The 13,573-nt window shown below is 40.2% G+C and overlaps 1 protein-coding gene across 1 annotated transcript in view; it reads left to right on the forward strand.

Annotated features, from left to right (window-relative positions):
* Window positions 1-13,573, forward strand: part of MYRFL (myelin regulatory factor like) — a 161,409-nt gene that overhangs the window by 97,667 nt on the left and 50,169 nt on the right. The window contains exons 12-13 of the mRNA XM_012558404.2: window positions 2,247-2,355; window positions 3,339-3,448. Of these exons, the coding sequence (XP_012413858.1) occupies window positions 2,247-2,355; window positions 3,339-3,448 (219 nt within the window). The remainder of the gene's footprint in view (window positions 1-2,246; window positions 2,356-3,338; window positions 3,449-13,573) is intronic.

Consider the following 13,573-nt stretch of genomic DNA (forward strand, 5'->3'; position numbering starts at 1 on the left):
ATTAGATGGCAATGTGGGTGGTGCAAATGGTTAACTGCTCTGCTCCTAACTGAAAGGTTGGTGGTTTCAATCTACCCGGAGGCACCTCAGAAGAAAGGCCTGGTAATACACTTTGAAAAGGTCACATCCATTGAAAACCCTATGGAGCACAGTTCTACTCTGATATACAGGGGGCCAACATGAGTTGAAATTGATGGCAACTGGTTTGTTTTGTTTTAAGAATTAGTTACCTCCTCTGTTCATAATTCCATCATCATTCTACATTTCTCATATTGTAATACAATCATGTATGATATGTCTGTCTTCCTGTCCAGACCACAAACGATTTTTTTTTTTTTTTTTCAGTTTTCCTGTATTACAAAGGTGGGGAAGTTCCCAATACATTTTTTGGTGACGAACACACTGCACACAGATTCTCAGTTGCAAGCATATGAATTTTACAGAGTTTTCCAAGTTTTCTAAGTACATCTGGTGTAACAAGGTTAGGAACATTCCCAACGTATTCTTTTACTGAGAAAGTGCTACAAAAATTCTCCCATGCACATATACAAAGTCAAGAGAGTTGTCCATGTTTTTAAAATACATCTTGTTGACAACTGAGAAAAATTTCCAAACCATCTTTTGAATAAAAATATAATAGTTTCTCCCATTCAAGTAAATGAAATCAAAACAGTATTTCAAGTTTTCAGAGTATGTGTGTAACAAGGATATGAATGTTTATAATATATGCTTTGCCTAAGAAAACCTTACACAGATTCTCTGATGCAAACACATGAATTTAAAGTTGTCCAGGCTTACAAGGCACATCATGTGTAACCAAGATGCGAATACTCCTAACACATTCTTTGAATGAATATACAAAATACAGTTTCTCCCATCCAAGTACATGAAGTCAAAACAGACCACAAACTTTTAAAGGACAATCGTTTTTGAATCCCCAACACTTAGTGTAGTACATGGAATGTTGAAGGTAATTGGTAAATGTTAGTAGAATAAAACAGTGAATGACTGAATTAAACCAAGCTTTTGATAACCTTTGACTGCAGTGGGCTCAAAATTATACTCATTGATAAGTATATCTGAAGTAAAGCTATTCCATTTAGCCAGTTAAGTGCCAAGCCACAATCTTTCACAACCAGCCAAACTAGGGAAGATTGCAAGTCCTCAATAACAATGGAGGCGCTTCACCCCCATCTCACACAGGGTGGGTTAAGGGAGGAGTTATGGGCCAAGATAGGGTTTAAAAATAAAAAAGTGGTTTTGGTTGCTCTAACATATGGATGAATGCCCAGGCAGTATATTTTTAATTGTCAAGAGACCACTGGTTTTATAATCCAGTTATCTTCCAAAAGAAAAATTAGGGGCCCACATAGGGCTGCCAACTTTTTCCTTGTCAAATAAGGTCATTAAAAAAAATTGATCTGCTTTTACATCATTTCATAAAAATAATTTTAAAAACCTTCAAACTCAAAGAAGAATCCCTTGAATAAAACATATTTAGCTTTCAGAAAAATTCAGTATATTGCCTTTATTTTAATCATTTTGCTGTGACGCAATGAAGCGTTTTTGAGGAATCTACAATGACAGTTGGGAATGCCTTTAACAGCCCATCTAAAAGCAGTGAGCTCAGAAGAGGACACCATCACTGACTGGTGTGGTCTGGAGGAGGGAGATTTTGTAAGAGGAGGAGGTCTGAGTTCTGAAGAACCAGAAGCTGAATAATCCTAGCTTGCAATCTGTCATCCTAAAGAAATTTTCCCCAGCAAAATGTACAAAAGCAATTCAATGATATATAATATATCCATACCCCAAAGACTGTTATTTGAAGTGATCATTGCATTTTCAATTTGCAAAGATAAGTTTTGCCTGTGAACCTGTGTGCCCATTTGAAAATGGTATCTTGCAATCCTGAACAACAATTTTTTTCTCTCCAGAGTAAGCAACTTCCTTTCTCAGAAGGAGGATTCACCTCTCAGAGGGGAGAAGTGAGGCAAGAGCAGCGAGTGATGGAGCTTTTGTCCTGTAGTTTGGACACAAGGACTCTGGCTCAGTTTGTTAGTCAGTGGTGGAACTTGAAACTGAAGCCCCTCTCAGGAGAAAAAAACTAATTTCTTTTAAGACAGTTTGAACAAGAGAAAAGGATGGTCCCACTGTCAACATTCCTAATCTCTCTAGGTCACTTTGGGTATTGATTTGATTAGCAAATATCTAAGCCTATGAAATCTGCTCTTCTTTAATTAAATTAGGTTGACACAAATGAACAGCTGAGAAGAATTGCCCAAATGAGGATTGTTGAATACGACTACAAACCTGAATTTGCATCTGCAATGGGAATAAACACTGCCCATCAAACAGGTACACAGACAGATTTCCCTTTTGATTTTGTGTTGTCAACTATTGAAATTTTAATTTCTCCTTTATTTTCAAGTTGTGTGCTATGGCATTTGACAACACCCTGCTGGTCTAACTTGTCCTTTGTGACATTCATAATCACTAGAATAGAAAAGGTTAAGGAATTTCTGTGTCATCTTTCCTCAAAACCCTCACCTCTTCTTTCCTCACCCCAAGGTACTTCCGGAGTATTTTGAATGTATAGTTTCTTTTCACTGGAGCTCTCTTGCTCTTGGAAGGAGTGTTCATGGGCAGATAGAAGCTAGAACTGTTTGAGGAGCAGCATTGCTCCTGGCGTGGAGAAAACAGAAGGGTAGATGGCTCTAGGTCAGAGACGGGGTAAGCGAAATGGTGTTTACACTGCAATCCAGGAATTTCAGGAAAGAAGGCATATGCAGGGGCACAAATCACCTACAGAAAAAGAAAGGAGTCTAAGCTATGCCCTGCCCTTACTTCTATGTTGTCACTGTTAGTTGCCTTCGAGTGAATTCTGACTCATGACGACCCTGTGTGTGCGGAGTAGAACTGTTTCTTATGGTTTTCAAGGCTGTGACCTTTCAGAAGCAGATCGCCAGGGCTCCTGAGATGCCTCTGGGTGGGTTTGACCTGCCAACCTTTTGCCTAGTAGCCGAGTGCTTAACTTTTGAGCCATCCAGGGACCTATGTGTGTGAGATTTTAACTCGCTCCTTGGCTCGGAGCCTAAAAGAAAAGTGGAGAAAAAGACACCCCCATTTTAATCCTATATTGGTTCTTGGCTGCAAATTTCTTCTTTACCTTAAATGCATTGTAGATTAAAGCAAAGGCTTAGAAGAATAAGCATCCATTTCCATTTAATTCCAAAGATATCCTGAGTGGCTATCGGTATTCTATTCTGATGTAGGCCTTAGAGAATTTTCTTCGGAAAGATCTTTTCCTGATTAAATCTATTGGAGTGTTTTGTATGTAGGAATGATTGCCCAGGAAGTGAAAGAGATCCTGCCCAGAGCTGTGAGAGAGGTTGGTGATGTCACCTGCGAAAATGGGGAAAAGTTGGAGAACTTCCTCATGGTCGATAAGGTAATTACAGAATAAGTATCTGCCGCTTTAGCTATAAACGCACAGATAACCCCTGGGCTGAAACATCTGACTGAGAAATGGGACATTAAAAAGAATTCTTCACCAAGTTGTGGAGTAAGCTGGAATCAGTTATCCCATACTGGTCATAAAAAGGAGCCCCATAAAGGAATAAGAAAAAGGAATATGCAAAAATAAAAATCAGAGTTCAGTGAGTCCTCATTGTTGGAGGACAACTGGTCCTGGGAAAGCCCACTTAAGGCAAATGCCTTTAAAACATAGACCACACAACTAGGTGGTGCCTGGCTACCACCACTGACTGCTCTGACGGGGACCACAACAGAGGGCTGGAGAAAAATGTAGAACAAAATTCTAACTCACAAAACAAACCAGACTTAGTGGCCTGACAGAGACTGGAGAAACCCCAAGAGTCTGGCCCCCGGACATACTTTTAGCTCAGTAATGAAGTCACTCCTGAGGTTCACCCTTCAGCCAAAGATTAGACTGGCCATAAAACAAAATGAGACTAAATGGGCAAAACAGCCCAGGGACAAGGACTATAAGGCAGGAGGGGACAGGGAAAGCTCGTAATAGGGAACCCAAGGTTGAGAAGGGACAGTGTTGGCATGTTGTGGGGTTGTTAACCATTGTCATAAAATAATATGTGTACTAACTGTTTAATGAGAAACTATTTGTTCTGTAAACCTTCATCTAAAGTACAATAAAAAGAACAAGAGACCAAATGTTCATGATAGATAGTGACAAAATTTTTTGATTAGACTTTTATCTTTAACAATGGAACTAATGAATTAAAACTTATGAAAATTTATTTTATCTTATGTAATGTAATTTAAGTTGTAATTTTAAAAGTGTGCTACTTCTTAGAATAATTAAGGATTAAATGAAGTGTTTTTTTTTGAGCATAGTCTTTTGACAAAATTGTACGTTTGAGCTTTCACAGCACTATCATAAAGTGGGGCATTTTTCAAAGATATTCATGGGCCTCATCATTTTTCCCAAGGCCCTTTCTTAATTCTTTGATATTCAAATCCTTCTCTTTTGAAGTTAATGTGATCACTCTTCTACAAGGGTGCTTCCCTTCACTCATTAATGGATGTAAGGCATCTAACTCTGCCAGTTCCTCGATTGCTGATGCTTTGTGTGTGATTTGAGTAGTTCTCTGACATCACTTCTACCAAGTATGTGAAACACTGCATCTTTTGCAATATTTGCAAATTCCTCCTGCTGCTGGATTGCCTTACGTTCCATTATAATATTTGATGCAGGGAAGAGAGACAAACTGACATAGTTATTTTTGTGATAAATGGGGAGAGATGTTTGCGTGGAGACTAATAATTTGTCAGTTTGTGAGGGTAATGCTTCTCAAACTTCAAAGTGCACACAAATCACTGAGGATCTTGTTAAAATTCAGATTCTGATTTGGCAAGAATATGGGGAGACCTGAGATTTTGCATTTCTTACCAGCCTCCGGTGAGGCCAATATTGCCAGTCCTGCTACTCAGCAAACTGCCCTTGAAGAAACAAGACAGAGGGTGCATTTTCGTGCTGGGCTCCTCCATAGTCTTCTAACTCCAAAACCGTGGACAACAGATACTTAGATAACAGAGTCTGGAAGGCCTGCTCAGCCCTGTGCTGGAAAAGCTGAGTGGCTGAAGTTGGGTCACTTCCTTTTGCTCTTTAGGAACACATCTTTGTTAGAAGAAATTCTTTAGTGTCTCTCCTAGACCTAAGCTATCACTTCACTTGAGAGGTATATCATGAGAAATTTATTTTTTAATAATAAAGTACTGAAGTTTTCCAATAATTTACTTGAAAATAAAATAGGGCATATTTAGAGTTATTCATGTAATAAAGTCACCCTCACTCATTTGTATTTTCATAATTTTTCCAGGATGAGAGAGAAAGGAGCATAGTCATAGCTACCAGTCTCACCAAACTGCCAAGGTGGGGGCTCCTGGGGTCACCCATCTGGTAGCAGGTACATCTTTCTGGCTGTGACCCTCCTCTAGAACACTCAGGGAGATTTCTGTGTTTGCTGTGTAGGTAACATCTGCCCAAGACCTTATAGCTGCTGCTGTTTAGCATAATAATTAGTCCTCCCTACCCTCTAGTATCGCTATGAATTGGAATTGACTTTGGTTTTGGTTTACTCTTCAGTGGAGTCCGTGAGTGGTGCAAACATTTAATGCGCTCAGCTGCTAACCAAAAGGTTGGCGGTTCTAGACCACCCAGAGGTGCCTTGGAAGAAATGCTTGGTGCTCTTCTTCTGAAAAATCAGCCAGTGAGAACCCTATGGAGCACAGTTCTACTCTGATATGCATGAAGTCACCAAGAGTTGGAATTCACTCAGCGGCAACTGTTCCACTCCCCAGTATCTTTCCATTCCCCAGTTGAGTTGGATGAGGATTGTCTGGATTATGAGCAACAGTAGTTTCAAGACCTTACCCTCTTCTCCCAACCCAAGCTTATTTCTAGGAAGGCAAGCCCAGAGTTCTGGGGAAGTAGGGTGTGGAATTCCTGTTCTAGCCAGCCAGGTTCATGTGTCACCTGAGGAGAAAACCATGCCAAGGCAGCATTCAGTTTACAAATAAGTAAAACTGACAGCAGTCCAGAATGGAAAAGTTGCAATTCTCTTAGTAACAGGACCTTGCATTGATATAATCTACAGAGGTGTCAGCAAGGCCACACTCATTTACACAATGGGTAACAACAAGAGCAGGTGACCATCTCCCCACTCTGATGACACAGGAGAAGCCTGGTTTTCTTCTTTGGCTTGTTTCTGAGGGTATAGATTTCAATTGCTGGTTTAATCCTCCACATTGTGGGGTATACAACTTCTAAATTATAAGTACTCCACCGGGAATCTTCTTAATTTTTTATTAGGAACACCAGGAAGGTGGTTACTGTTATCCCATGCTCTTTGCTAGTTGTAAAACAAACAAAATTTACATAGAACCTCTTGCTTTCTTGCCTCCCACCCACTCTCCTGGGTAGTGTGGTAGTTTTGATTACTATGTCCTGGGATGTTGTGCTTCAAGGAAATTTGTTAGGACTTCCTAGGCTTTGCTAGGATGGGTTCCAGTCTTCCTTTCTCCTGTCTTTGTCATAAGAGATTTCCCACTCACTTCAGCAAAAACTGCCTTTTAGCTCAAAACACTTTCATGTCTTTTATTCCATGTTCCTTAAGTGCTACTTGAAAGTATTTCCAGCTCTTAGCTGAAATATATGCGATAGTTCAGAAAGCAGCATGAGATTTCAGGAAGAGCATCAAACAACCAAGCAAGAGACTACCTAGCTGGGTGATTTGGTCAGATTACCTAACTTCTCTTGGCTTCAATTGCTTCATCTAGGACTAGAAAATCTCAAATGATAGTTTATTTCTAAATAAATAAGACTCTAACTCTTAGAAGGGCCTTTTCTCTTCTTAAAATGAAGATCAATCTGATCTTCCAGGACTGCATGTGACCCCTGAGAAAATTGCCTTGGCTACTTTTAAGAAAAGAGAATGCAAAACAGCATTATACTATCATACTTACAGAAATTCCTAGGTGAGAACTTCTTATTTTGGGATTCTATGAAAACAGTGACTTTGGAAAATAAAATAATACGATTTAAAAACTGAAAGGAAACTTAAAGGACATGTAGCCCAACCCTCTCCTTTCACAGATGACTACACTGAAGCCCAGACCAGGCCTGAGTCTCCTGATCATCTCATTAGGCAACATCGCTTCTCATCCTGAACAGTTAACACTTAGATCATAGTGCGTTATAGCAGAGCAAGTTATTTTCGTTTAAGTGAATTACAGTTAAGTTATATTGATTAAGTTAAAGACCCTTTTTTTCCCCTTTGACCTTTTTATCTTTCCCCGTGAACATTTGAGAGCTGTGACTGGGCTCATGCTTGCTTGGATTTTCTGTATTTTGGACATGTCATAGTGACATTCCACCAGTGTGCACATTCGGTTGATTCCATTTTGTCACCATCACAAAATGGTAGGTAGCTTCAGGCCATTTTTGCTGCAATTGCCTGGATTTTGTATTCTGTCTCTTGAGGAGGTAACCTTGAATTTTGAAGGATGTCTTGGAACTTTCGCTTCAATGGGACAGATAGAAAATTAAATCAGTTTAATAACAAGAGTATAGTTGGGGCATCATAGGCTATAGTAACTGGTGGAGATCAGATTAAGACATAGTCTCTCCACTCTTTACCCCATCTCACTGCTATCCATGTGCACCTTTTTAATAAAGATTTTTTTAAAAGCTATAATGCAAACTAGAAACACTTAGGAAAATGTTGTAATGTTGCTCTCTCTGATTGCTATATTATTTCCACATATACTTTGAAACTATTCCAAAATATAAAAAGGAATGTCTAGGCCTTTACAGGCTGTTCATGCAATCAACCAAAGTTTGAGATTAGTGATGTCCATCAAAGTGGGTACAAACAGTTTTTCTTTCTGCTTTAAACAGGAGAGGTGACCTTGCAAGATGAACTTATCTGGGGTGACTTGCACTTCTCATAAATTCCTCATGGCTTCCATGTGCCTCAGTGAAGAATGCTCCAGGATGGGAGGTGGAGTTAGAGGGCTCAGGGCTGACACTGAGAGGCAGGGGCCACAGGAGGTGGACCGTGTAGCCTAATCCTGCGTTAGACCACTGGGGGCTCTGCCTTTTGGCTTGCTCGTGTCTTTATTTGGCAACTTTGTTTCTGTGATTATTTGGGAGCAAATAGTTATATTTTTTGGGCATTATTATTAGGTGTTCTTGGTATAAAAAAAATGTGCTACAATCTACTAGTGTCACAGCCTGTCTACATTCAGAGGGAGAGATGAGAATCAAGATGAGCACAAAGCTGATTCCTATGAGGTAGAAGTCAGACATACCTCCACTCTCCAACTTTTTCACCATTTCTAACATTAGCTGTCCCTCCCATGGCACTGTCTACTTCTCTGCTGGGTTTGATAATTTGTTGCAGTGGCCACACAGAACTCACAGACCATACTCACAATTATGTGGTTTATTAGGGAAATAACAGGCTACAACTCAGGATCAGGATCATCTTGGAAGTATCAGGATACAACTCAGGAGACAGGATATGATTCCTCAATCAGGACTTCCAACCAAGACAGCTCTCAGCTTCTTCTTAGTTGTTCCTGCAGGCAAGCCCTTCTTTCAGCCATGTCTGCAGGCAGGCAGCCCTTTTCTCAGCTGTGCCAGGGTCTTCTCTGGGCCTCTGCCCTGCTCAGGAAGGGGTTGCAGCTCTTTAGCTCCTCCAGCAAGTGCCCAGAGGCACCCCACTCTGCCAGCAAGCCTTCATCCCAAAGGCACTCAGCTCTCTCTGTGGGCCAGCAAGCCCACTGCAGCCGCCTCACTCAAGTCTCCTGGTTCCCGCTGCTCATACTGCTGTGGCCATTTCTCTGCCACTGGGCTCTGCTGTGGTTGCCACCATTTCTTGCTGTCTTGTGCCATCTTCAGTGTTATAGTCCTCTCTCTCCTGTGTCTAGGAGGTCCTCAGTATAGAGATCCTGGGTCTAAATAACGTGCTCCACTCCAGACTCTTCTTGATGGTAGCGAGGTCCTCCCCCATCCCCCAACTCCTGTTGGCCCTTATATTCAATTTCAAGGCATGGCCCTCCCACTCAGACCACGAACTGACCAATCCCCTGGTAGGCCACAAATAACTCAATTTGCGTAGTAATCAACCAATTCCTGCAAGGTCACTTGATCTATTGGGTGGTTTTAGACACCCTATTTGCATAGTAGACTAACCAATCCCTTGCAAGATTGTAGGCCAGCCAATCATTTTTAGAAGAATTATAAACCCAGGATCAGAAAAGCCATATACATAAGAGAAACCCATTTCACTGCATGTACCTAAAAAATGTAAGAAATACCTTAAATGAACTCACAATTGAGCCATATAAAGATGAGGTTTATCTTCTGAATAATAGGTCCTTGGCCAAGCCTGTATTCCATCCTTCCTTCCTCCCTCTGCCCCTCCCTCCCTCTCTCCCTTTTTCCTTTGCTTATAAATGCATGCTGTAAACCACCCTGCTACAATTTAGTATGTGGCTACTTTTTATCCTTTTATTCTATCTTTCCTTATCATAATGTGCCAGGAATGTCTACTTCAATCATCCAAAGGTAAGTAACACTTGGTTCCTGTCTTCAAGTTGCTTACAATCTAAGAGGGTTGACAAGACAGATATACAAGTAATAAAGCTAATTTTCAGTGTGAGAAATTCTATGGGACACATAAATAAAGCACTACATCAGTTCAGAAGGAGATAGTCCATCTGGAGACTAGGCAAAGGGTTCATGGGATGGAAAGGAAGGGGAGAGACTTGAGAGGCAAGAGAAGGAAAACACTGGGGACCATACAAGGGAGGGAGTGGAGGAGGGAAGGCATCAAAGATGGCCCCTCAAGCCTTCCTTTCTCTCATTCACTGCATCCAATTAGGCACAAATTGCTATTTTTCTTACTTTGGCAATATTTCTTGTATATTGGCTCCCTTTTTTATTTTTTTAATCTTTTCCATTTTTCTTGCAAACTGTTACAACAACCTCCTAACTGGCCTGCTAGCCACCAGTAGAATTATCTTCTTTAAAGCTAAAACCAAAACAAAACAAAGCACATCTCTGATAACATCATTCCCCTTTGCACTTTTGACATTTCATTAGCTACAGTCTATTGTAACTCTCCACAATCTGGATCAAATCTTGTCTTTCTAACTCACTTCCTAACACTCACACCCACCCACCCCTAATCTGAAAACATCTGCAGTGCAGTCAGACTGAACAATGATCTCCCATTTCCTGAGTAGGCTGAGATCTTTCAGAATACTATGTATTTGCATATGCTGTGTCCTTTACTTGGACGTCTTTGCTACCTCTCACCACTGAAAGCTCCTACATAACCTTTCAGACGAAATTCCAGCAACAACAAAAAAGTATCTCCATGAGCTGCTTAACCTCCTCCTCCAGAGTCTTCCTTTGCGCTCATTACCATGACACAAGGCACCTCTTTTTTGCTAGCCCTTACCACACCAGGTTTTTTTTTTTTTTTTGGTCTCTATAAAAAAACAAAACAAAACCATCACCATTGAGTCAATTCCGACTCACAGTGACCCTATAGGACAGAGTAGAGTAGAACTGCCCCATAGGGTTTCCAAGGAGAACCTGGTGGATTCAAACTGCCAACCTTTTGGTTAGTAGCCGTAGCTCTTAACCACTACACCACCAGGGTTTCCTTTGGTCTCTGTATATTTACTTATTCTTGTCTTCTCGTATAAGTGAGATCATACAGTATTTGTCCTTTTGTGATTGACTTATTTCTCTCAGTGTAATATCTTTGAAGTCCATCCATGTTGGAGCCTGTATCAGTACTTCATTTCTCTTTATGGCTGAGTAGTATTCCATTGCACGTGTGTACCGCAGTTTGTTTATCCATTCGTCCGTTGATGGGCCTTTAGGTTGTTTCCACCTTTTTGCTATTGTGAATAGTGTTGCAATGAACATAGTCGTGCATGTGTCTGTTTATGTCGTTACTTTTAGGTCCCTGTGGCTATGAGTTGGAATGGACTCAACGGCAACAGGTTTGGTTTTGTTTTTTTAGGGTATATACCTAAGAGTGGAATTGATGGGTCGTATGATGAGTCTATTTTTAGTTTTTTGAGGAACCTCCAGACTGTTTTCCACAATGGCTGTACCATTTTACAATGCCACACCAGCCTTTTGTTCTGTTCCTCAAACATGTGAGTTTGTTTCTGCCTCAGAGCCTGCCTCAAAGTTATCCGGTTGAGTGATCTCTGCCCTGAAGACTGTCCCTCCAAATGATCTCATCCTTTGGATCTCAATGCCAAGGTCTTCGCTGACCAACCTATCTAGAATAGTCTCCACATCACTCCAGTTTATTTTGTTTATAAGATTCGGGATCACTACGAGGGTGTATAGTGCCTTCACACTAATTAGAAAAAAGCCCTCCTTCCCCCGCCACCCCCACACCACTGATGCAGGCTCCACCCACCCCCTCTGCTGGGTCTCTGCAATAAACAAACTGCAAACTGGAAAGTATTTGTCCCTAACTGAAATTGTCTTATTTATTTGCCTACTTGTTCTCTGCCTATCTCCCCAATTACTTGTGTGACAGCAGAAACCTTATCTATACTTTTCAAAGCTGTATCACCAATACTTTATTTGTGGCTTTAACCCCAGGGTTTAGAGTATTGTAGGAATTCAATAAATATTCGTTGAATGAATTAATGAATTCTGTGATGCCTTGGTTCATCCTGTCTCCATCCTGCCTCTGATTATACGTCTTCTAGAGGATTTATTACATTGTATTGTCATTATCTTTCTAGTAGCTGTCTCCTCCAATAGACTGTGAGCTTCTTGAGGTCAGAGAAAAATCCTTGTCAATCCTGTGATGCTTAGCACAGTGTCTGATACATCATGAGTACCCAATAAGAATTTGTTAAACGAATGAATGTTTAATATCTGAGTTTCTGAATCTCAATGAAAGAAAGAGCTGTGATTCTATCAACATAAGTAGGGAAGTCTGAAGCAGAAGTGGTTTCTAGGGAAGAGATGAGTTCAATGTTAAGTTTGAGATGCCAACTGAACATTCAGATGAAATGTCCAGAATGTAACTTGAGAAACTGGAGATGTGGAACTTGAGAGAAGTTGAGATAGAGATGAAGCTGTAGACATGGGTGAAAACAGAAATTATTAACGGAAAGAGGGTGGAGGCAGATAAGATATTGGAAGTTGGTGGCCAAATCTGGCCTGCAAACTTTTTTTTTCCTCACAGTGTTTTAAAAATTTTTTGAATTGGTTGGCCATATTTAAAAATTAGGGGATTTTCACGCAAGTTTTAGATTTCTGGCTCCCTTGAAATATCAGAAGATCTGGTGAATTATTTTTTCGTAGTTATGGTTTCTTTTAAAAAAAGTTATTGCTCATTTACTTTATATATTTTTAAAGCATTTAGAAGAAGATGGATTGATGGATGAATAGAGAGATGGATAGATGGATAGATATGTGATAAAAGAAACAGAGCAAAAAACTATTTGTAGAATTTAAGTAGCAGGTATATGGGCATTTACGATACAATTTTTCCAACTTTACTCTTTTTTTGACGTTTTTAGTAATAAAATGTTGGGAAAAGAAGTTGGACAGCTAAAACTGCAGTTTAAATCTTCTGTCAGCAGGTAGTGATAATGCCTTGAATTGCAGATAAACCAAAACCAAAAACAAACCCATTGCCATCAGGTTGATTCCGACTCATAGTGACCCTGTAGGACAGAGTAGAACTGCCCCATAGGATTTCTAAGGAGTGGCTGGTGGATTCAAACTGCTGACCTTTTGGTTAGCAGCCCAGCTCTTAACTGCTGATGAATTCAATTCCACACTGGTTTAGTACTTGGAATTTCACACTTTCTTTACCAAAGCGTAACTTTGTTAAAATAACTGAATTTGTGCCAGAGTTTTCAAAGATAATATTTTGGAGCAATATTTAAAGAAGTAAAGTCTTTAAGTATAATTCAGTCCCTTTTTGATTAGTCATGACTTTACCTGTGAAGTCTGATTCCTAGGTCAGAGTCACGTGCTTCCTGTAGGTATACCTAACTTGCACTGATATTCACAAACCTTCCCTGGGCCACTACGCTGTGTCTCAGCTATTGAGAGTCTATCACTGTGCCTTCAAGCTATTTAAACTGGTTCAGAGTACTAAACCCATTTTCTTTGAGTTGATTCCAACTCACAGTGACCCTATAGGGTAGAGAAGAACAGCCTCATAGGGTTTCTAAGCCTGTAATCTTTAACGAAGCAAACCATCACATCTTTCTCCTGTGGAGCAGCTGGTGGGTTCAAACTGCTGAACTTTTGGTTAGCAGCTGAGTGCTTAACCACTGTACCACCAGGGCTTCTTAAGAGTGCTAAAGAGTAAATAAATACACTTTGTACAAGAGTGGTGTTTCTGAAGATGTCACATCCCTCTTGCATTTTTTCTTCAGAAGATTTTCCTCTCTGTTTTATTTATTTATTTATTTATTTATTTTTAAATATTTTATTGTACTTCAGGTGAAGGCTTACAGAACAGATAGT

This window comes from Trichechus manatus, unplaced genomic scaffold (genome assembly GCF_000243295.1).
Source record: "Trichechus manatus latirostris isolate Lorelei unplaced genomic scaffold, TriManLat1.0 scaffold00164, whole genome shotgun sequence".
NCBI lineage: Eukaryota > Metazoa > Chordata > Mammalia > Sirenia > Trichechidae > Trichechus > Trichechus manatus.